This window comes from Salarias fasciatus, chromosome 6 (assembly GCF_902148845.1).
Source record: "Salarias fasciatus chromosome 6, fSalaFa1.1, whole genome shotgun sequence".
Taxonomy (NCBI): Eukaryota; Metazoa; Chordata; class Actinopteri; order Blenniiformes; family Blenniidae; genus Salarias; species Salarias fasciatus.
Genome location: NC_043750.1, coordinates 19,126,865 through 19,150,192, shown reverse-complemented (window position 1 = coordinate 19,150,192; position 23,328 = coordinate 19,126,865). Strand labels below are relative to the sequence as shown.

Below are 23,328 nucleotides of genomic sequence, written 5' to 3'. Positions count from 1 at the left end.
GCAGGGAATTACAAATATAGTTTTCCAGCAGTATTTACAGGTTTCATGATTACATTAAATATCAACTTAAATACATGACCAAAACATTAAATAGCCTGGTATATAAATAGTCAATATTTCTCTCTGTAGTAAAAGCAGTAAAATAGGTTTTAATCTGGTGCTGTTGAGAATCCCAAAAAAAAAAAAAAAAAAAAATCTTTGAAAGGTTTGCTGGAGTTTCAAGGTTTAATGGCAGTGAAGGCATTTCAAAGTCACATTCCCACTTTTATTCCTTTAAACAATCTCTTGGAAAAATGAAACCAGCAACACAGTTACATGATCCACCATACTCCTCTCGAATGGGCCAGTGTTCACGGGGGGAGTGTTGCTCTACAGCCGAGGTGGGGACAATATGGACTTCAACAAGAAATTCATTCAACAATGAATGATTTAAAATAGACACAGATGAAAATAAATGTGACTTCAAACCCCCTTCAGTTCTACGCGCTTCTGGATGCAGGCTGTAGAAGAGTGTCACCTTCCCGAAGTCCAGCTGGAGCCCGGCTCAGATCTTAATTTTGGCATAAAGTGCGTTGATCTGGTCTCTGAAGCGGCTCTGAAGCTCGGCCCGCTTGGCCTTCAGGGTGGGAGTCAGCAGACCGTTCTGGACAGAAAACATCTCCTGGTGTAACGCGATGTCCCTCACCTGCAGGGGGAATAACCAAGTGGGCAACGGTTGAAGGTCACGTAGGAAAAGGCCAAAGAAATAAGGACACAAAGTTCAAACTGACTACTCGTGTGTTTTTTGGTGAAGTTTTATACGTCTGTTATCTAAATTATACAACCGAAGTTTACAATTTCTGAGCTCTTGAAGAGAAAAATGTGTGAAGAGACAAAGTGGTCACCTGCTCAAAAGACTTGAGTCCCGCCTCTTTGCCCAAATTCAGGATGTCCTCCAGGATTGCTTTCTTCACATCCTGAGAATAGAGCCAGAGAGACGTTCAGTGGGTTGGAGAGAAGAGTTGAGTCGCTGCCGATGGCGATCAGTCCTACCTGATTACTACACAGTTCGGAATACGAGCCTTCAAGCCCCTTTTTCTTGGCCCAAATAGGCAAAAAGTCTGGATCAGGCACCACGATGCCCACGAGGCAGGCCTTCAAAACAAAGTACAGATGATAGTTTTAGATCTTTAAATGTTTATACCAAAACAACTTCTCAATAATTACCTCATTTAGCTGCTTTGACACGTGTTGAAGGAGGACTGACCTGTAAGCTGTCACCATGGACAAATATCTGGGCCACTGGATCGCTGCGGTTATAAACCGTTTCTATTTTCTCCGGGGCGATGTACTCTCCCTGCGCCAGCTTGAAAATGTGCTTTTTCCTGTCAATGATCTTCAGGGAGCCGTTCTGCAACCAAGGACAAATGGAGGTTGTGTTATGTTGCCGTCATGGGTCGGCGCTGCCAATCGGCCTGCTTCGCTTACAGGGAGCCATTTGCCAACGTCTCCCGTGTGCAGCCAGCCGTCCGCGTCGATCGCCTCGGCCGTCTTCTCAGGATCTTCAAGGTATCCAAGGAAAACGTTTGGTCCTTTGACGCACACCTGCAGCAGCAGAGGCACCAAGAAAAAGTAGTTCCAACTTTGAAGCAAATGTCCAGCTACGCGTTGGGTCATCACAAGTTATCGGTCCTCATTCGCACTTTGATGAATTTCCCATGATTCACAGTGTCATACAGACATTTGATTACTCTGCTGGAATGATGAAGAACTCAAATCAGTCTCTTTAAAATTTTTTTTAAAGAAAATTAAGTGTCAAGTTCTAAACCTGCATATTTTTTTTCTGTTAAGGAAACATAGTATTACAGAATTTTTTAACTCTTCATCGCCAAGTGGCAATATTGAACAATACGTGCATCTGTTTAAATGATGCGAAGCTAACAATAAACCCGATCAAAAGCTAGAACGATGTAAAAACTAATTGTGCTAACTATGGAAGTGTGTTTTTTTGTTGTTGTTGTATTTATTATAGTAAGTTAAACATCATCGTGTTTGGCTACTTTCTCCCAGTGAGTACACATTTATCTTAAATTCATGAAGAGAAAATGACAAAATCTGGTTGAACATCAGCAGTTTACATAGGAAACATGTGACTTTTTCAAACATGCACAAAGTAAGTCTAGTCAGTCACAGTGTTATTTTTATGGAAATTGTATTGTAGTGCTCAATACTGGTGATCTTTATATAGTCTAAACAGATTTGTAAAAAAAAAAAAAAAAATCTGTGTGTTATTTTAGTCAGTTTTATGATGCTTTGCAATATGTACAATTGTAATTAAGATGTAGCCAAATGGTGTTTGGATGTTGACTTCAACACTGTCAGTGAAGTCAGTTTATCATTTCGATTTAGTTCTGAGTGGCACGCAGCAGCTGTGTTGATTCAGACAAAGAAATAATACAAATACACCACCTTGGTTTATACTAATCTCCATGAAGAGCTTCATTATTCAGACACCTGCTGCACAATATTTGATCAGACTACAATAAAAACACAACGATCTCTTCCTGATTAAGCTGTAATGAAAGAGACTGCTCACCTCTCCCTCTCCGTTGGCTGCCAAGTAATTCATTTCTGCTACATCCACCAGTTTAATATAGTTGCAGGGCAGAGGAGGCCCGACGTGACCTGAGGACGCAACGTTTGCAGTGAGTGAACTAAAAACGTCTGGTCCATCCACACACATCCGCTTTGGCAGAAATCTTTGAATGATAGTTTAACATTTACCTGCAGACCAATCCCCGGGCATCGACATGGAGCAACCAGCTGTGCATTCAGTCTGACCGTAGCCTTCATAAAACTGCGCAAAGCATGGATATGAGAAGGGATGTTCACGAGCGAGAGTCGAGGCAAAACGATTCGCGAAATGGTTCACCTGGCAGCCGAGAGCGGCTCGTAGGAACGTGAGGATGGTTGGAGACACTGGAGCTGCTCCTGTGATCATGAGACGCACGCGGCCTCCCAGACTCGCCTGCAGAAAGAAAACAAACAAAAAAACAATGGTTTTCTTCGTGCATCAAAAAACCAACAGGAAATTCATCAGGCTCCTTGTTATGGCACACTGCTCCTCCCCATGGCAGATCTCCATTAAGACCACTAGTGTTTTGCAGGTGGTCTCAGTGTCAGGTTTACCTGGACTTTTTTGAAGATGAGTTTGTCCCACATGCTGTCCTTTCTGACCACTCCACTTTTCAGCTCCGACTCTTTCCTCCTGAAAGCAAAATCAAGCAGCCACCTCTTCAGTGGGGTGTTGGCTTGACCAAATACCTGGAGAGGAATGGAAAAAAAACCAGGCATGAACCATGGCTGTCAGTCAGACACTCAAGAAACCTGAAACGAAGCAGAATCCTCTATTCATCCAGGTTGTGATATGATGAAGGCATAGAAATCTGCTCTCTGACCTTATCAAACATGCGGTTGAGCAGGCGTGGGACGACAGGAAACACTGTTGGCTGCAGAGTTTTCAGATCATCCATCAGGAGTCGAATGTCCCCTTGGAAATAACCGATTCGAGCCCCATGGATGAGGATAACGCCCTGAAGAGAGAAGAGGCTGCTTATTCCAACACCTGATGAAAACTGAAAACAGCCTTCAGTGAGATTTTTTTTTCTCCCACTGCGCCAACATTGTTGTTTTGTTTTTTAATAAGCAATATTTATTTGAATTTCTGTCTTTGGTCTGGAAGCTTGCAAATGCTGCAGCAGGAACTGCGTGTAGATGTGATATATAGCACAATCAGAAAAGGAGGATATCAATGAGCTCACAGTTACATCTGAATCTAATCTGTTCATTTTCAACCGTGACAGAGCACGAGTCCCATATTAAAATATAGAATGATTTCAAACCAGTCTACGTGAAATTGAACAGCAGCATACTAGTGACAGTGTGAACAGATTCAGACCACTGGCGTTTCATCCATAATGGATCTAAAGAACTAATTCCAGTATAATCTACACAGTGGGGTGTGGTCAAACTGAAGCGCTTATCTATTAACATTAGATTTCTTTCTAACAAAATACAAAAAAAAAAAAAACAAGCTCCCAGTCAGATGCCTTCATTTAGAGGTCGAGATCAGATACAACTAAACTACTTCAACTGACAACAAAACAAAAGTCAACTATTCAAGTTTGATGAATACAGGAAAACCTTTAGCAATTTTATAGAAAATTTTGCAATTTTGGCCAGTGTGAGGCACTGTTGTTGCACTAAAAACACAAAGCATCCACAGTTCATAACTTTGCCTCATCATTTAATAATAACCTTCAAATTTTCATTTATCTATAAGTTCTATGAAGTGGAGTTGAACTATTAAGACCTGGAATGACCGATACAATGATCTGACATCAGAGTAATGGTAGATATAAACTCCTGCCAGCCCTGTAATAATATGTGACATTAAATCCAGCTCTAAAGCGAACCAGCGCAGTACACAAGCACTGTGACCCTCCTCAGGTTCTCCATGAGTGGATGCCAGCCCTGCAGATAAATCGTCAGTTTTCAAGGCGATAACGCAATCAAGCGTTGTTTCATACTGCCCTTCAAGCAAGATAAACGTTGGGTATTTTTTAATTAGAAATAGTTGGTTTAAATGTGTAACAAAACCAAGATAAAATTCACAAGAGACATTTATCACAGCAAAACTACCACTTTAATTAATAAAATATATTTATAATCAGGAGCCACAACATTAAGCACACCTGGTACTCGGCTGGACCTGCAGCAGGTCATCCTGACCATGTTTTCATGTCTCACTGCCCACTAAATAACAAGCAGGTCAACCGTGTGCCTAATGTTCTGGCCAGTGAAGTTTTTTTAATCATACAGGCAAGAGTAAGAATGTAATCATGCATTAACTTGTTACGATGCAAAAGTTTTTGTTGATATTTACACACTGTCATGTTTACTGGAGAGTTTCAAATCAAACTTGGTCCTGAAGCTGCAAAAATATACCGCGAGCATCCCATCATGCAAATGCAAGTTGTTTTTTTAAGCACATTCTAAATCACTGCTAACATCAATATACACACATTTCTCATCTGGAGGTTTGTCATTTATCAACAATCTGCTATAGGACGGCTGAGAAATTATCTAAAATCACATGACAGACATTGATTTTCAAGCTTAATCAATTGCATGAATACATGTGAAGGTAATCAAGGCCACAACATACCTGAACAACCCTCTCAAACATGTGAGCTAAGGGGAGATAGGATACATGAATGTCATGGAGGTTCAGCATGCAGTGCACCTGCAGAGGACACACAAAACAAAACACATGCACGTATGCAGGTCAAGCACGGCATACGGTACCTCCACCACCCTCTCAAACATATGGGCCAAAGGGAGGAAGGAGATGAGCACATCTTTAGTGGAGGGCTTCAGTGAGCCCTGGGCGGCGGCAGGAGGAGGAGGAGGAGGAGTGAGGAGGAGGAGTGAGGAGGAGGAGTGAGGAGGGCAGGAGAATACAGGGAGGATCAGAGAGAGTCAACCACAGTCAGAGACGGGGATTTCACACTTCAGACCAAGTCCCATCAAAGAGCTGAACGCTGAACTCACCTTCCATTCACAACTGAAACCTCAGGGATACAAGTGCTAATGTTTCATTACAGATAGCTATGTGTTGCCACAATCTAACAATATGCAATGACTTTTGACACCTAAAAATATATATAATTTCTTCTTTTCCAAACATGTTTGAATCATCAATTCAGACTTTCATCTGTAACAAGTAGCACACAGGGGAGGAGTATTTGTCCAATCCTTAAGTGTTTGCAATCGCTGTCAAAGACTGCTTACATGAAGTCAAATGAAATGAAAGATAAACACATTTTCAGCTGAATAAGGTTGCCTATTAGCTTTTCCATTCATATGAAACACTGAATCAGAAAGATTGTAAACAATATGACTAATAATGATAAGTTTTTTGCTTTTATTCCTTTTTTAATTGTTTTGTTTACCTGTGTTACTCGAATGAATGCTGCAGTGTTGGAGATCACATTTCCATGAGTAAGCATGGCACCTTTTGGGTTTCCTAAAGAGCAAAACAGCTGTCAGTGTGATAAATCAAGTCAAAAAAAACAAATGATCTCTCTAGTTTTATGGTTACCTGTGGTCCCAGAGGTGAAGCAGATGATTGCGAGGTCCTCTGGTTTTGGAGGCTGTAATCAAACCGCAGCAGAGCATGAACTCACTTTTCATATTAAAAAGTACAAAAGGACCTCTGATTGATTGAGCGAAATGTCCACTTTAAAATAGTAAATCTCATTTTAGTAACTTATTGACACGTCTCAGCCTGTCGGATGCTTCTACTCACCAATGGTTTGTGAAGGTTGGCTTTACCCAATGCCTGGAAAAAACAAAAAAAAAAAAAAACAAGCCTCATAATGAGTTTGAATAATCACAACTCACAGCATAAAGCATATGAGACCCACTTTTTAATAAGCTTTCATTAAAATTATATTTTGACTTCAAAAAGAACCAATTTTAAAACTTGTTTTATCTGTTGTTTTGTAACAGATGTAATAAATAAAAATGTCCACAACTCTTCACGCAGACTTCAGATATGGAGGAGTGAAATATGTATTCAGTGCAATAAGCCATCGAAAATGCCAACTCCTATCTTCATCATTTGGACACTGGATCATGAGGAAAATAAAAAGGCTTTCTGGTCCCCAAACGTCAATCACTCATCTTTCTGTGAAGTTTTTTTTCTCACCTCAAATTCCTTCAATTTCAGGATTTCGATGCCGCTCTCTTTGCCCCGGGTCACCAGGTCGTCGTCGATTGCCTCCATGACAACGATGGTCTTCACAGATCGCCCTTGGCCGCTGACGCAGTCCAGGATCATGCGAACCTTTTCAGGCACGTCACAGATCACCGTTGAGATGGAGGCTGAGAAACAGAGCCAGTGTCAATATTCTTTATCTTTCATCTGCATTTGCTGTGTCTGGTCAGTGTCATCACCCCTCACCCTCTTTATTTACCTTTATCGATAATGTAGTTGATGGCCTCTGTGCCGAGTGTGTCGTACAGCGGGACGGCCACCAGGGAGTACGTATAACAAGCCAGCTCTGAAATGGTCCACTGCAGAGATACACGCCAATTTTTATAGTCTGACAATACAGAGCATCATGATTTTCACATTCCTGTTCCGTTGTCACACCTTGGCATGGGCCGATATTAAAACCTTATGTCACTATTATCCTGACCAAAATAATTGTGATTCATGATATTATCACGATAATCATCAAAATATGGTTACAACTTTGAAACCGTCATCAAAACATACAAGAATCACTTCATTTTTTTCTTAGTTCAGGAGCTACATGTAATCCCACAGCAGCCTTTTTATCTGTTAGTTCACTGCTAATCACGCTGACACTCAGTCTTCAGGCTGATCCCAGCAGGTTGTTCACATTTTAGTTTCGTGTTCATGCTTCTCCTTCCACACAACACCAGGTTGGAAAATCCGACTGGGTTGACCTGAAAACACCAGGTGTACATGATGCACCCGGCAAAGAGGTTATAACGGCCACGGGGACGAGCCCCGAGCTGCCATATGGTGACGTTAACTAAATGTTCTTTCAATAACTGGAACGACGCGGCGCAGAGCCACAGACATGAAGAGCGAATGACTCGCAGCTCCACCTGCATGTTTACTTTTCACTGGACAGTGTTACTAATTTTAACCACAGAAGACGGGAAATCATGGATGAGACTAGACTGAAGATCTGCAAAAGTAGCAACTTCTGGCATCATCTTCATCAGACTGTAAGATGTGGTGTCTGCACAGATTAAGAGTATTATAGCTAACTTGGTTTTCTGAGTCACAGTCGGCTGGTATTTCCTGACATTTAGGAAGCTGCATGTTTACTTTCCGTTTGGAGTTTAGACTTGAAGCTCATGTTCCAGCTGTCTGAATGAAGCCAGTGGCAACGTTTTCATGAACTGTTACTAATCTGATTAAAAAGTGCCACTTAACACCTCTATCATAATAAACTGACCTTATCTACTGAAATGCAATTTGTTTCAGTTCAGAATCCTAGTTTAAAGAGTAGATTTTCAATTTGCAATTTGCAAATCTACAAAACGATTGATAAGTTACAAGTCACATTAATTCCTGCTTTCCACAGATTAATTAAGAATTACTCAGGCTACTCTTGTACTGTGTAGTCACAACACAGCGCAATAAATTTGATGGTGATGGCACCTGATAAAAATTACATCTGTTACTGATAAAACAGCTGGAGTGTAATGTTTGTTTTACCTCTGGTCTGTTCTGGGAAAAGATCCCGATGTATTTGTCTCCTGTGTGAGAGTGACCTCTGTGAAGGAGGGCGGAGCCGATGTTCTCCGCTCGGCTCGCCACCTGCACAGAACACGGTTTTAAAGAATGTAAAATGAAGTCAGGCTTAAGTGAATTCATTTTAATGGCTGCAGTCCATGTATCACCTCTCCATACGTCTCCCACTCGTAGGGCTGGTTGGGTTTTCTTGATCCGAGGCAGGGTCCATTATCTGCAAAAGGAAACGAGTGTCATTTTTTTTGCAACCTTCAGTGTCTGCAGCAGCTGTGTGGGACTCCTTCACCCAAAGGACCTGGTCTTCTCAGTTTTGGGGATGAAAATGGTGCCAAGGCAAGAGCATTTTAGCTTAAGAAGCTTAAGATATAAACCTGAAAAATCTTCAGACATTTACAACAGTGTGAATGTTATGGTCGCAAAAGATGCACGCGTTTAATCCTTCGTTGTCTTGGAAACGGAGGACAGGTTTGTGGGCTGCACATGAAAGAGCTGTCAATTTGAAACGGCACTGTTGCGCAGCGAGCGAAGGCATCCTTGTCAAAATGCAACCCAGAAGAGGAAGCGTCTGGGTTGAGACACGGCTACTGAGCTTTGTCTTCGACTGGTACCAGACATGAACTCACTCGATACTCTGAGCCCTCGCTGGAACACCTCATACATCGTGAGCGCATCGCTGTAGTAATGCGTCATGAGTTCGCTGCTGTCATTCAGTACCGACCTTCGTGCACGTTCGCCACCCTGCAAAGAAAAAAAAATAAAAAATAAAAAATAAATAAATGCAATTCACACATTTATTTAGAGACAAATACAATTGGAGGCAACAGTGAATCTCCTGTACTTCTAAAAAAAAAATCATTCCAATCAAATTTGATTGGAAATGAAAAAGAGACTTTACTTACCGGCATTTCGATTGACTGCTGTGTGAGATCACAGGGTGGTTTGAGCGCTTTTGGCCTTGTGGCAAACCAGTAGGTGGTGATGGCAGCGAAGGCCCCCATTCCCATGAGTGCGTTGGTGGGGAAGCCTCGCACGTACTGCCGAACATCATCCAGCTCGGGCATCCGCAGCTGTCTCAGGACTTCCTGAGCCTGCATGGCTGTTCTGCAGTCACCCTGTCAAGAACACAGCGACGGAAACGTATGATGAGGAAACAGTTTTTTTGGTCTCATTTCTTTACTTCTGCATGCGAGTTTCAGTTCCAGGAAAGGTTATAGATTTATTTGTGAAAAACAGACAGCCTCTATAGCTGAGTTCAGCAACGCTCACATTTATAATTAGGTCATGTGAAACTGATGTTTTCAGCTTCCCTCTTTAAACTGACACTTGCATTGCAACTTGAGGGACACACACTGAAACAACATGAATGTGAACAATATGTGTTCATGCTTTACTACTTCAGCAAACCTTCTGCTCTATGAGATGTGCTCATTTAACATCTATTTTACTTTCTTTTTCATTTGATTAAATGTTATAGTTTGGTTTATTTTACAGACCTGATGGATAGTTCATCTTGATCTGTGATTTCTGGAAAACTGACGTTATACTGAGACAGATGCAGTAAATATGAAACTGAAACAAAGCTTTGAGGACCTAAGCACTGACAGCACTGTGTTGTGTTTCTCAAGTCTAGTTCGATATTGCTCATACAGCCTGCGCCGCTTTATCCTTTGTCCTTAACCATTCCGATCATGATCACCTTATGCTTAAAAACATATTAGAGGATATAAATAATTATGCATCTCAGGCAGGTATTCTCTCTTCAACAAAATCCTCACTGATTTCAAGACAATTTAGTCTGACAGACTCCTAAATTACAGAGATTTCAATGAACCATCTTCATGTTGCATACAAACAAGTCCCAAAACATTTTCCTAAGAAGTTCACTGGGACAGAATTTATGCCTTTGTCTGTCTTCATGTCTGTTCTGCGCTGCACTCCATGTGCTGTGTACAAACGGAAGATGTGCGGCCCCATTCAACAGCTGTTCGCCTGAAACAACGATTCAGGAAGGAAATATGACTCCGCACACATTTTCTGGTGGCGAGCCTCCGTGGAGATATGAGGACACGAGCGCAGCCGCAGAGCGCTGAACAGGGAGCCGCTTGTGTGCAAAACGGCGCGCCCGCTCTCTCTTCTGGATGTTTTAGAAATGAGCTCACTGGGCTGAAGCCTCACTTTTCACAGTGTCTGAACATATGGTGACTCTGTTCTGCTGAAATTTTAATACAGCAGAATTAGAGCAAGCGCCACAGACTCTTAATTACATGTTAGATGCAAATTAGATGAGCCTGCAGCCAGAAGAGACTGATTTAAACTCACTGAAGAACGTCGTCTTCTGGCAATTATTTCTAATGACTTCATCTCAGTAGTGGAGTACTTTTATTAATAGGTTTGTCCTGCAACATCTAATGTGCTTCAATCCATTTGACTCATGTTACTTATCAGACTGGACATTCAGGTCAAATCATTTGACCTCTAAGCTAGAAGGTAACAGCTCTGCAGGTAAATGGACAAGTGGGAAGCAAAACAGGGGTAACAATTGACTTCTCACCTACTTCTATTATTACCCCGGGGCTCATGACGAATGGGACTCAGGCCAAGTGGGGCAAAGATCCCAAGAAAATCTGACACACAAGCTACTTACATGTCACTGACTTACGACCTACAGACAGTAACCTGTGCTTCGGGGATGTTGCACGCCAAACTATACCATCAAGGCAATTCATCACAGGCAGAATTCAATAAAGCCATTCAGCTAGGCGTAACCTCCAGTAAGAAAAAGAGACAGAGAGAGAGAAAGAAAAAAAAAGCACCCGAGAAAAACCCCCAAGCACGTTACCCATCAATTTGACACCGAATCTCACAGAGCCCCTCTGAGTCTACTAGGAATCACTACAAACACAAATAGAGCAGAGCAGAGCAGTGATCTCTCCAGCGAAACCTCGGCTACATGACAGTCCTAAATGCAGCTAAAAAACAGTTCTGGAAGTTCAGCAACAACTACAATCAGAATGGAACTAAACCATTCTCAATACTCACAGCGTGCGTTCACAAAGAAAGGTCGAGGCTATGTCCGATCTGCAGCAGTGTGGTTATCTGAAAGGCCTGCTGCAGCCGCAGTTGCTATTAGAAGGACTCACACTGACCTCTAATAGACCTCTGAGGTTCTCACAACTATGAATAGCAGAAACACGCCCCGTTCAAACAGAAACACAGACGCATGAGACATGACCGGCCACTCACTGGAGCACAGTTCAAGCAACAGGTTGTCAAACTCACAAGACAGACCTTTTGATCTGTAAAATACAATTCTCAACACTTTTCTGTTACACATTACTCTAAGAGCATAGGTTACACTCTTTGCATAACACAGCACATTTCAAAAGTTGGGGATCTTATTTATTTTTCTGCAAAACTGCCTGTTTCAAAAGTGCCCGACTTCATTCCACATCATTGATCTCCTCAATCTCTGTGCCACTTTTAAACAATTCCACCACCTTCTGAGTCACCACATTTTCTTCTGCTCGGCTGTTATCAGACTCATCATAGGCTAGTTTCAACCTGTTTGAGCTTTCTGAGCTCTAACAGGACAGTTTCCATCAGTTCATGCCACAACTTTCTGTCAAGGGGCACAACAACATATTGTCTCAGTGCCCAGTTCATGCATTAGTCACTTCTTGAAGTAAGTAGGATTAACAGCCAAAAACGCAAAAAAAAAAAAAAAAACCCTAATAAATAAATACAAAATAGTTTTACAGTGTGAAAAACATTGTACTTCAAATGTGGCGGTGGCCCCTTCCCCCACGTTTACAACAAACAGAGGCAGCAGACCTTAGATAACCTTAACACAGTGAAGTCAAACAGTAGACAATCACGCTGACCAATAGCAGCATAAAAAAGGAGCCTTCACGACATAAACAATCGGTGGTTTTTACAGACACTATAGATTTTCAAAATGAACTTAAAAGTTTCACAGATCAGATTCGATTAGTTATTGTTCTGTTAGTCCCACAGCGGAGACATTTCTGACGCTGCAGCGGCTGGTCCCAGGCCCAAGGTTAGAGATCACTGATCGAAGTGATTCAAACATTTCAAGTCATGTTTACTCAGGAGGGAACAATCAATGCTTATCAAGCTCTTATCTGGACCTGATGTGTCGTTTTTGTGTTGCCGAGCATACAGAAGGGCAAAACAAAGGATCAACCAACAATTACAACAAAGCCTGTTGTTTCTTACGTAACAGTTTTATTGACATTACACCAGAACCTTGTTATTTGAACTAACATGAAAGAGAATATGTGAGCACAAACACGGACTCACTTGACAAACAGTCATGCATGTGTGCAGATTCCTTCCAATCTAAGCTGAATAAATTATTATTTGCAGTTCCTCAAGTGAACAACGTGTCATCAGCTGTGACTGTTGACAACAAACAGATCTTTGTGGATCATCAGGGACACTGGTGCCGAGGGAGAAATGGGATGATATTTAATTTTGGTTTCATAGCTAATGCCACATGGCCATATTTCTAAGTCTTGGTTCTTGGTTCTCAACTTTCTTTTCCTGGAAATGGCCTCTAAGCAAGGCAGTGGACCCTCCCTCTTTCTTGACTTAATAAAACATTACAGTGAAGCCGAACAGAGCTGGAAATAGTCACAGACTTCAATTTACAAACTCTCAAGCCTTCAACATAAAAGCAATCCTCGGGTTCCCACCTCTGGAGTCAAAATGTCCAATGTGCAACCCTCAACTTGACAAAATCTCAGCAGGCAACCTCCTGTCACCCTCTATGACCTCTGGCATACCCCGAAGGGAATCTGGCAGCCCAGGTCCAGCCAGGTACAGAACGATGACATTTCAAGGCTACAGAAACACTATTATATCACACTGATTTAGAAACCAACCTTTCCACTCAACAGGTTGTTGTCACAGCAGAATAGTTCCTGGACTTGGTTGGATTGAGCTGGGAAAGACAAAAACTGTCACACCTTCGGCTCGGTTCACTTTCTCATTGCACTTTTGAAAAAGGGCCAAACAGTTACGACAAGGTCATGTAGAGTACTTGGATCAGCTGCTCGTTTGGGTCACTCACCCATACAAACAGTGAACAGGAATTAAAAAAAAAAAGCTCAAGGTGGAAGACAGTCAGGCTCAGTGATTGGCCAGGACCGAAAAAAGGAAACCCATTCGGATCGGCACACTTCACCTCCACATCATCTCTTTATTACTCCACATCTGCTCATGAGACATTTCCCTCTCCTTTCCATGGGATTTCCTCGGCTTCCTCAGGCTCTTGAGCACTCTCTTTGGTCCACCTCCTGTATTTGCTACCCCAGCATTTCCTTCTGGAAATGAACTGCACCAGGGTTCACTTGCGAGAGAACCGAGAACTTTGCATCACATTTTTGCTTGTCATTTCAAAAAATGAAACAAAGTATGCAAGAAAGTGAAATCTGGTGTGCTTGAAGCAGACCAAACAGCGCACGTATGAAGGGGTCTTGAATCAGTTGTTCCATGACACAGCAGCTCATTCTGTCTGAATTGATTTCTGATGAACATTTCATATAAAATTTGTTGTCAACTGCCTAAATAGTTCATTAAACATTTCTGCAGACCTCGATTTTGTTGGATAACTTTGACAAAAAAAAATCAAAAAGAGTTTTTGAATAGCGTGAATTCTTATTTGTAAGAATAAGAATTTTCTGTCAGACAGTCAGTAGCAGGCACATGCCATTGGTGTCATGCTTGGCTAAGAGTTGTTTGAGGCAAAAGGTACCCCACTCTACCCCCTCCCTCACCCACCTCCACTCTCCATACTTGGCCTGCGAGGATGACGAGCCAATGGCAGAGCCAGCTCGCCAGTCACCCCACACCCCGACACACAAACACAAGACACTGGAAAAAGAGGTGGAGAGGGCAGCAGGTTCGTTTGACACATAGCAGATCACGAAGATGAGCTCGCAGCTGGTGGCAGCTCCACAGCAGACTACAAATGCAGCGTTACAGTACAAGAGTCGCGCAGCACACACTCAGGAAGTTACAAATAAAAACGCACTTGGTTTCTTCTCAAACACTGTAGTTCCTCCTGGTGCAGTGGTGCATTTACAGTGAAGAGACACCAAGCTGCCGGTCTGCACAGCCGTCAAAAGTCTAGACTATTTAAGATCACTATTTCAATCTTATGAATGATGCATTAATATGTGATGCATTTAAATACACAAAGTCTAATTCAATTTTACTTTTACACACAGGAAGCTACTATAAAAATCTTAATATAATTTGAAATTATGTCCCTTGTCTTGTTAGGGTCACTGTTGATCCGGTTAGAAAATAAGATTATAAAGTAACAATTATAACAAAAACTGAAATCATGAGTGCACTGTCAGCCAACACAGAAACCAGCTCCTATCCAACCCATGTGAGATTTAAGTTATTCTCATGTTGCCTAGTTTTCCTTGCTCAAAAACGAAAAAAAATACTGCCATGTCCAGATATGTGAAGTCAATGCAGTGAAATGCTGGTGACTTGTTGGGTGCACATCTCCAGTTTGCAGTCTGGATAAATTACACTTACGGTGGGCCGAGCTCTGGATAGTAATTTTGGTGAAAATGAGGAAAAGGACACAGGGTAGTATAGCGTTATGGATGAACATGTTTCTGGGAAGAAGAAAAAGACACATCTGATAAATGTGATGAGTCAGCCAAAAGTTATCATGGAAACTACTGACTCAGGAAATCTTTGGGAGGGAAGGTGACAGCTTTTCCCAGTTTTACTTTTTTATCTTTTAATTTTGAGGAGGAATCAACTTGTTAAAAAAAAAACTTTCAATAAAAAATACAGATGTGTGTCTGAATTTACTGAAATGCACTGGAGACAAATAGATAAAACGCTACCATTAAAAGACGCTTCACGCTCTGAAGGGACTCATCCTCTCACAGCGTGACACTCTTTACTTCAGATGTATCAGCAACTTTATATCGGATGAAATAAATATTGTTCCTTCTCACATTCATAAAAGAGCAGGTCTCATGATGAATTCATGAGATGCCCAGATATCTCACACATTTCCTCACTTTCGAGCAGACAGAGCCGAGCAGGAGGAACACTGTGTCACTGTGTTTCGTCAGCAGTTTCGGCCGTTAATGTAAATAAAGTCCTTTTGTCTCCCGTTGAATAAAATCAATAGGCCACTGTTTCACTAATGGACACAAGCTTGTAAAAGTACATTTGTCTAAACTTATTATGGTAAACCACATATTTGTCATGACAAGAGATAAGTTTTAAACAGGATTATCAACTTATGTCACGAGACAATTTATTTGTTAATAGTGTACATGTATTAACATAAATGTAACTTTTCCGCTGTTTTCAGAAGTAAATAAAATGGACAATAAGGAAATGTGACTGGAAATGGACCATTTTAATCTTAATTTGGAATGTTGTAAGATTTTAGGACAAATGGTGGATTATTGTACAACCGTTTCATTTTCATGAAAGCATCACTAAACTGGTCAAAGAACAAAAAGATAAGAGACAGAATAGAGCGATTACATCAGGTCAGTGCGATTGTGAAGAAAGCTGCAGGCTTAATAATTACATCAGCAAACCATCGTATCTCTGTTAGCGTCTTAAGAAAAATAGTGGAAGACTTAAAAAAGAGAAGCACATTTTGCTTTTAAACAAACGTACGACACTGCAATGGATGACTCCATATAAAAATAAAACCACGTCATTTTGACAAGGAACTTTTTGACACTTGATGTTACACCTACCATTTCTCCTCCATCTTTTTAGCTCACTCAAGATGAAAGCTTTAACAGCCTGAAACAAAATCTGCTCTCACACGCTTGGTGTCTGACTTCTCTGTCACTCTGACGTATTGAGACATACCATAACAGACAGAAACTAGTTCAAACTAGCCCACAGTCAGCTATAGGAATCACTGCACAGCAGTTTACCACAAACTGTGAGAAGCAAAATATTGACATGTGAGAATCATGTGTTATTGACTTGTTGATGCGTGTTGTTGGATCTGCTCCCAAAACTCCCAACTCAGAAGCTTCACAAATAGTAAAGACTGTCTCGAGGGAATGAGTTCAACAGGCAGATCCGTCAATATATCCGTGCATAAAAGCTTTTGAACAAAGGGATGTATCATATAACAGGAGAGCTGAGGCGACTGACTAACCAGTTCTTCTTGACTGGATCGGTAAAGGCCACTATAATGTTAAGTTGTGTAAAGCTGAGCCTGCTCAGAGGATATGTGCTGAAGACGTCTGACAGGCTAACGCTCAGCAACAAGTCGGCGAGAAACAAGGTGAAGGCTGTTTTGTCATTACGCAACTGCTGGATGATTGCTGAGGCCGTTTGGCTTCAGTGGGTTTCAACCCCCCGAATGACTCATGTCCATCCTCCTCCAGTCACATTCAGCTCCTGGTTTTAGGACACACGAGCTGACCTTGCACAAGACAGGCACGCTCAAGACTGCAGGTCCTGACCCACCAACTGAAAACTCACACTGCCGGTCACATGGGCATGCAGTGGAGCACTCTGCAGGGCGAAAATGGGGGAGGTGAATTTATGAAGTGGAACAAAGGCCGCACACTCCTATACCAACAACCAACATAACACATCAGGGTATGGAACCTTAACAATGCAGGCCAAAGGGCACTCCAATGCTTCTGTGTGGACAGCAGATTGTGTCCTTCCTCAGCGGTGAATGAATCGCACAAGACTCAGGGTCAGTATTTCAGTGTTGTATAACGGAATAGTGTCTGATTTTTTTTCCACATTAGATTTTTTTAACAAAGCAAGTAACAGGAAAAACTTGTGTCTTTGGTATGTCATAAATTAACAATTTGGCTAAAATGCACATCTGTGTGCTCAGTGTGAGATGACAGCAAAATACAAGTACGTCATAACTTTTTCAAGGATAAAGCTATTAGAAAAAACACACAACTTAAAAATAACGCTTCAGATTATATAAAACAAGTTGAATGACAAGGTCATGAATATCAGTGGAGGAGTGAATGAAATTAAATAAGTGAAAAACAGACAATGAACAAGAAGTTATTGCACAAGGTCATCTTCCATGTGAAATGTAGTATTTTAAGAGTTAGTTTGCTAGTTTAATTAAAAATGGAACAGGGATTTCTCTTGGTGCTTTTCCAGTGATTAGACAGTTCCTTTACCCAGCTTTACACTGACAAGGGGAGATGTGGGATAAAAACCTGCAACCTTGCGATTAAAAAACAATCCACTCTTGATGTGCTTCCGGGTTGAGTAGTGCCATGCGTGGACGCACGCCTCTGAGCTACTCCCCAGAACAGTTTATTTTTATACATCCTCTACCTTCTGAGCTACACTATATCACATTTTGCCGAAACCAGATCCTTTGCTTGTTCTCTGCTCAAGATGTGGCGATCAGCCAGCGAAGAAAGAGTGCAACTGCACCAGGCCCAAAGGCTAAAGCTGAGCGAGTCGGAGGCCAACCCAACACACTATGGCTGAGCTACTCCAGAAGACATTGGGACTGGAGAAAGAAGCGTTACTCAACCGATGCCATCAGACTTTACGTGAACGGCCCCAGGATGACCAGCCGCCCCGCGCCTTCGTGATGACGTGTCACTGTTTTTGAGAGGGGGGCGAGATCTTTCGAAAGGCAGCTGCGGTTAACGAGAGAGTGACACCAGAAGAGGGCGAGATCTGGATCTTCGCTGATGACACTCAAGCTGTAGTTCACTGGAGAGCAGCCTTCAGGACTAGAAAACAATCAAATGAGGCCTGTGGTGCCCTGCAGTCCTACATATCACAACCACGGATGGGAGGCGACAGTTTTTCAGACCCACAAGAGGCCAAAAACTTTGTCACAAGAAACAATATCAAGGCTACATGAAGTAGATGCATTTAGCGGGTAAGCTGGTTAACAGCCAAGTGGGCACACTTTCAAGGAGCACGTTTTAAAATCCAGCCTAATTAGCAATTTGAAAATGGGACTGTTACTACATCAAGTGCAAGGAACTGTTTAATATAACACCTACAAGATTTCATTGAGTTATATTAGGTTTACATATACTGTCGGAAATTAGTGATTAATTATTTAAACTTTTTCACAGATGTGTCACAGAAAGATAGCACCTGTTTGCTGCTACACTTGTGATAGCTTCAGCTCGGGTATCGCTTACAAGCAACCAGTCTAACTCCCTGGTGGTATCTGCTTCTCTCCTTGCCCACTGACTTATTCTTTTTAAGCGAAAGGACAGGAAGCCACCTTTCACATGGCCGGGGGATCAGCGACGTAACATCACATTTAGAGGAGCTAAGACATTGTAGTCAGGGCTCCATAGTAAAATACTACAAGGTGTGGCAAACTTTCTTTGATTACTTAAATAGCTTTCCTGGTACTAGCGTGACTGATTAGAGTTTAAACACCCCACCCGACAATACTCCACCCCTCTTTCTTTTCTTTATTAATCTTTTTTAATGTTATTCATGGCTCTGCTGGTGTTGTTTTGGTTTGGGTGTTCATGAGCATTTGGATTGTTGCCGTCTATCAGTTCTTTAATGACTTGGGATATAATTCCTGTTTCTTTATACTAATGTACCACATGACAGAATTATGGACTTCTTGTAAAATTCAATTAAAAAAACTGTTGAAAAAAAACCCAATCCACTCTTGCCAACTGACCCAGTGTTTTCAAATCATGATTGATTTCAATCTGAATAAATGGATCAGCAATGTATGGACAAGACCATTCCCTGCTGCACTTAGATTTCCTTGGCTTTGTCTTTGAGACAAATAAGGCACTGCCTGGATTCCTAAACAAAAATAAAGAGAGAAACCACTACTGACTGTGATGTCTGTGACAAAGAGAATAGGAGCCACTGAATGTGAACATGATGGTACAGTCAGCAGAGCGAACACATATTCCCTGTCCTCGGCCCCATTTAAGAAAAACGCTTGCCATTGTCAATAGATGTAAGAGAAATAGGCATAGTGAATGTCTAAATCCATAACGTGATTATATAGAGAAATATTTTGATATTTACTATAAATATTGTTCAAAATAACTTTATCACAATATATTTTCAAAAATCTGATCAAATATAATATACTGTGATACATAAATGCCAGATTCTTGGCTAAACACAGCTTCAATCAGACCGCTACTTCTAAATTAGGCTGTCGTCAAAAAAAAAACTTGCTAAACACAATGCTGTGATTCAACTTTGGTTTATAGAGTAATCCTTGCAGTTCCACCAGAATGCACCCGTCACACATTTGGCAGTGCAGCATTGATTTTCAGGAGCAGGATGAGTCTGAGGAGTAGTTTCAGTGTTAGACCAGTGGGGCAGGATATTAAATGAAAAGGTACAGGCCTGTGTATTTGGTGATATGAGAGACAGACTGAGTCATGATGGCAGCTTTGGATGGCGTCTTTTTAAACTCTTTTTTTTTTCCAAGACTGAGAAATTTTTCCCCAATATTTTCCCTTAACAGTATTCTTAATAATTCATCTCTCTTGTATACCCCCACAGAAGTGCAATCATTTCATGCTTGTTAAACACATTTCCTTAATTGGTTGCACTCACATCAATCTTTTAAAAACACTTCCATCATTTCACATCAGCTGATCGGGAAAATTTCTTCTGAAATCTAAAATCACATGCCCCAAGCTGACAGTCCTGTTTCAGAATGTCATACATACCGTCTGACTGTTGTGTCAACGGAAGTTAGCTCAATCCGCCCTGCCTGCAGGCGCCCATAACAGGCAGAAAAGCTGATGCTGGTTTTCTCAAAGCGAGAGTACAGAGATGAAGGGGCAGCGATCTGCTCCAGAATCACAGATCCACAAACTCTCTCTGTTTGCCCCAATGAAAGCTGCTCCTATACTCCCCAGGGCAAAAACACTTGATTCTATCAGCATGGTAAGTTAAATGTCCCTACTGCAACGGCTCATGTGATTGCAGTGTGTGGTCAAAACAGTATTACCTAGTGTTTTGAAAATGTGGTCTGAAAAGGAGGAAAACGACAGACGCTGTCTCCGGTCACATTCCACAGATTCCTGTGAGAGGAAGTTTGCAATAAAACGCCTTCAGTACCACCAAGTACACTGCTGATCTGCACCAACTCCTGTACTGTATGCCAATGACCAGCAAAATGTCATTCATGAACTACAGTGCTAAAAACATCAAGTCAACTGGAAAAGTCAGGGAATCTAAGTGGGAGCAACAGAAATGTTCAATCATGACACTCAAGCACATGTTTTTTTACTTTCAGGTTCCAACCACCAAAACACTGTCAGTACTTTTCCTATTTGCTTTGCTTTCTTGTCTGTTTTGTTAGTAAGTAAATAGATGCATTGGATGTGAGTAACTGCTGTCTCTCTGACATTTGCATGAAGACTTACAGACCAGTTTGTCTACCAGTTTAACATAAACATGGTCAACTCAGCTTTCATGTTCATTCAGAAAAGAAACAATGAGTAAGAGTTCTAGTGACAAGATGACAAATTGAGACTGACTGAATACTGCTTCAGTTGCCACCTGCATGAAATAGCTCAAGAGAAGCACATTTTGTGGTCAACATCCACATCTGTTTTGTGAGTGAGCATTTTGGCTCCATCTGATTGGTCAAATATGTTGATATCACAGTAACAGTAAATTTGCTGTACATTGTGCAGCCCTACAGGACAAGCTGATTGTCGATCATAGGGCAAACACAGACAACCAGCTTTTTATATTGCCCTACCAAGACTACACACATTAAAAAAAAAAAGGTTTCACTGCAATCATAGCATATGTGGACAAATCTCCTGACAATTTCGAAACCTTGCCTCTATCTATTATTTATTTAAGTACAACATGTAGGCTGCCTGTTGCAGCTTAATGGCAATATCTCAGCTCAAGTTTATCCCAATCACATGCACTTCCAGTATACAACCAGTATAGCTATCACCATTTAATCAGAAGAAAACATGAATTAACTGATTGGAATATAAAATCCTAACAACTGGACCTTCAAATCCTAACATTTTATGATCTGAAAATCATCAGAGTGAACACTGTGAATGCATTTTCTCAACGTTATGTTATATCAGTGTATGAAACGCTGTGTTTTCAAAGGACACTGCACGATGGATTAATTTCTTGGTTGAGATCGACAATGTCCCAATATCACTTCTGGTTGCTTGGCAACAGAGAAGACATAGCACAACGTCATAACACAGCAAGTTGCAGTTGTTTTCTTTTTCTTTAATTATATAGATAATGTTATCAAAACATTTTTATAAACAAAAACAAGTTTCAAAGTTCTGTGACGTCAGCATCAGAATCTCAAAAAGGTTCAGGGTCAGGTAGAATCGTGGTGACGTCACTCTGCATGAAGATAAGAAAGACGGCGCGTGATGATATACTGGATGAGTAAGGGAACAAGAAATGCATTCTATGTAGTGATGAACGAGTTTAGACATGGAAAAAAAGGGAGGAGTTATGATTTGGGGTTACCAGGTCAGACACACACAGACGCACGCGCGCGCACACATACACACACTTATAAATGATGTGGCGGGATGCCACGACTTGCACTAGTAGATAATGGCTACATTGTTCCTCTTTTACACTCCTTACAATTTTAATTCATTAACTAACAAAGGCGTCTGTGTGGAAAACAGCTCGACGAAAAGTGGAGAGAGCGAGAAGGAGAGAGATTAAAGAAAAAAAGTTTGGAAACAAAGAAATTTGACCTCATCATTATCAAGCTACGTGTCCATATCTATTTTTATTAAGGAGAGAGCTCCACAGATGCACCACTTCCTCCGTCACATTACCAGCCATTAAAAAAATTCAAAGATAACCCTACCTTCATGTAGTACACAGATTTCACACGGTCTCTAATGCTGCTGTGAACATCACGACATAAACATTAATGAAGTTGTTTTGAGGTGAGGAGAAACAAAACGTGGCTCGGTTCTGCTCCATTTAAGGAAACGATAAAAACAGCATTTCAGTGGCTCACATCCTGCTTCAACTTCTGCAAAAATAACGCCGTGTCTCTGTCTATGCCAAGCTACGCTCACACATGCGAATTTAAGGGCGGTAAATGTTGCCACTGACCTGTTTGCAGCAGCAGACTTTAACCTGATTCTTGAAGCAACAGAGGAGCAGCAGTGGCGGCGATGGACTACATGTTATTTAGCTGCCGCGGCGCTCAGCCAATCAGAGCGCGCCTCACATGTTGTTTCCAGACAAAGTTTGAGAGGTGCTCAGTGATTGGTCGACGTGTCGTGACAACATACTTCCTATGTGCACAAAATCAGGTTCATCTTGAAGTGCAGAGGTGTAACCGGACAGCAACTGTTCTACCTATTTGTACTGCTTGTATTTACTTTACATTTTAGACTTTAATTACTATGTATGTTCAGCATACCAACATGTTTTTTTTTTTTTTTTGGGGGGGGAGGGCAGCATTAATTACAAAAGAATAGACAAGACAAAGACAAAGACACTTACATATAATATTTACACAAATAAGTCAAAATTAAAAAGAAATATCAATATCAGACACATAACTAACTGCATATTTGCAAGTTACATATTTACATAATTTAATATAGATATATGTAGTGTGTCTGAGCCTTGTGGTGATGGGTTTGAGGGTGGAGAGAGGGAGGTAGAACTTTGAGGTGTGATTGGAATTCATTGATGAGGTCTGTTCAGGACGGAAATAAAACTGTGCCTGTGGCAAGAGGGTTTTGTCCTGATGGAACTTAGAGTAAATTTAAAGTTACAGTTGCTGTAGTTGCACTAATGCAACAGAAATATGCCATACATGCCTTTAGATTTGTTCACAATTATTTCTTCTTCACTCCTTTTCCTGGAGAATCCAATTGAAATATATCACATAGGTATGTTGAAAAAATCCAACTTGCCTGAGGATAAGAAAAGGCAAAAAAGCATAGTCTTCTCAAGTGAAATGATAGCATGAAAAA

At 41.2% G+C, this 23,328-nt stretch overlaps 1 protein-coding gene across 2 annotated transcripts; it reads right to left on the bottom strand.

The window, feature by feature from the left end:
- Window positions 1-147: 147 nt before the first annotated feature.
- Window positions 148-22,530, bottom strand: LOC115390020 (long-chain-fatty-acid--CoA ligase 1-like). Of its 2 annotated transcripts, none has more exons than XM_030093671.1 (21): window positions 22,454-22,530; window positions 9,238-9,450; window positions 8,962-9,076; window positions 8,488-8,552; window positions 8,303-8,404; window positions 7,020-7,119; window positions 6,752-6,927; window positions 6,350-6,382; window positions 6,143-6,194; window positions 5,994-6,067; window positions 5,207-5,284; window positions 3,438-3,572; window positions 3,169-3,303; window positions 2,912-3,007; window positions 2,764-2,836; window positions 2,576-2,664; window positions 1,468-1,584; window positions 1,247-1,390; window positions 1,033-1,134; window positions 885-956; window positions 148-685 (listed from the first exon to the last, which is right to left on the bottom strand). In XM_030093671.1, exons 2-21 carry the CDS (start codon window positions 9,430-9,432, stop codon window positions 545-547), a joined length of 2,094 nt encoding a protein of 697 aa, XP_029949531.1. In that variant the 5' UTR covers window positions 9,433-9,450; window positions 22,454-22,530; the 3' UTR covers window positions 148-544. The 2 variants fall into 2 exon arrangements, with proteins under 2 accessions (XP_029949531.1, XP_029949532.1); XM_030093672.1 differs by lacking the exon at window positions 22,454-22,530 and adding an exon at window positions 11,378-11,506.
- Between the last annotated feature and the right edge of the window lie 798 nt (window positions 22,531-23,328).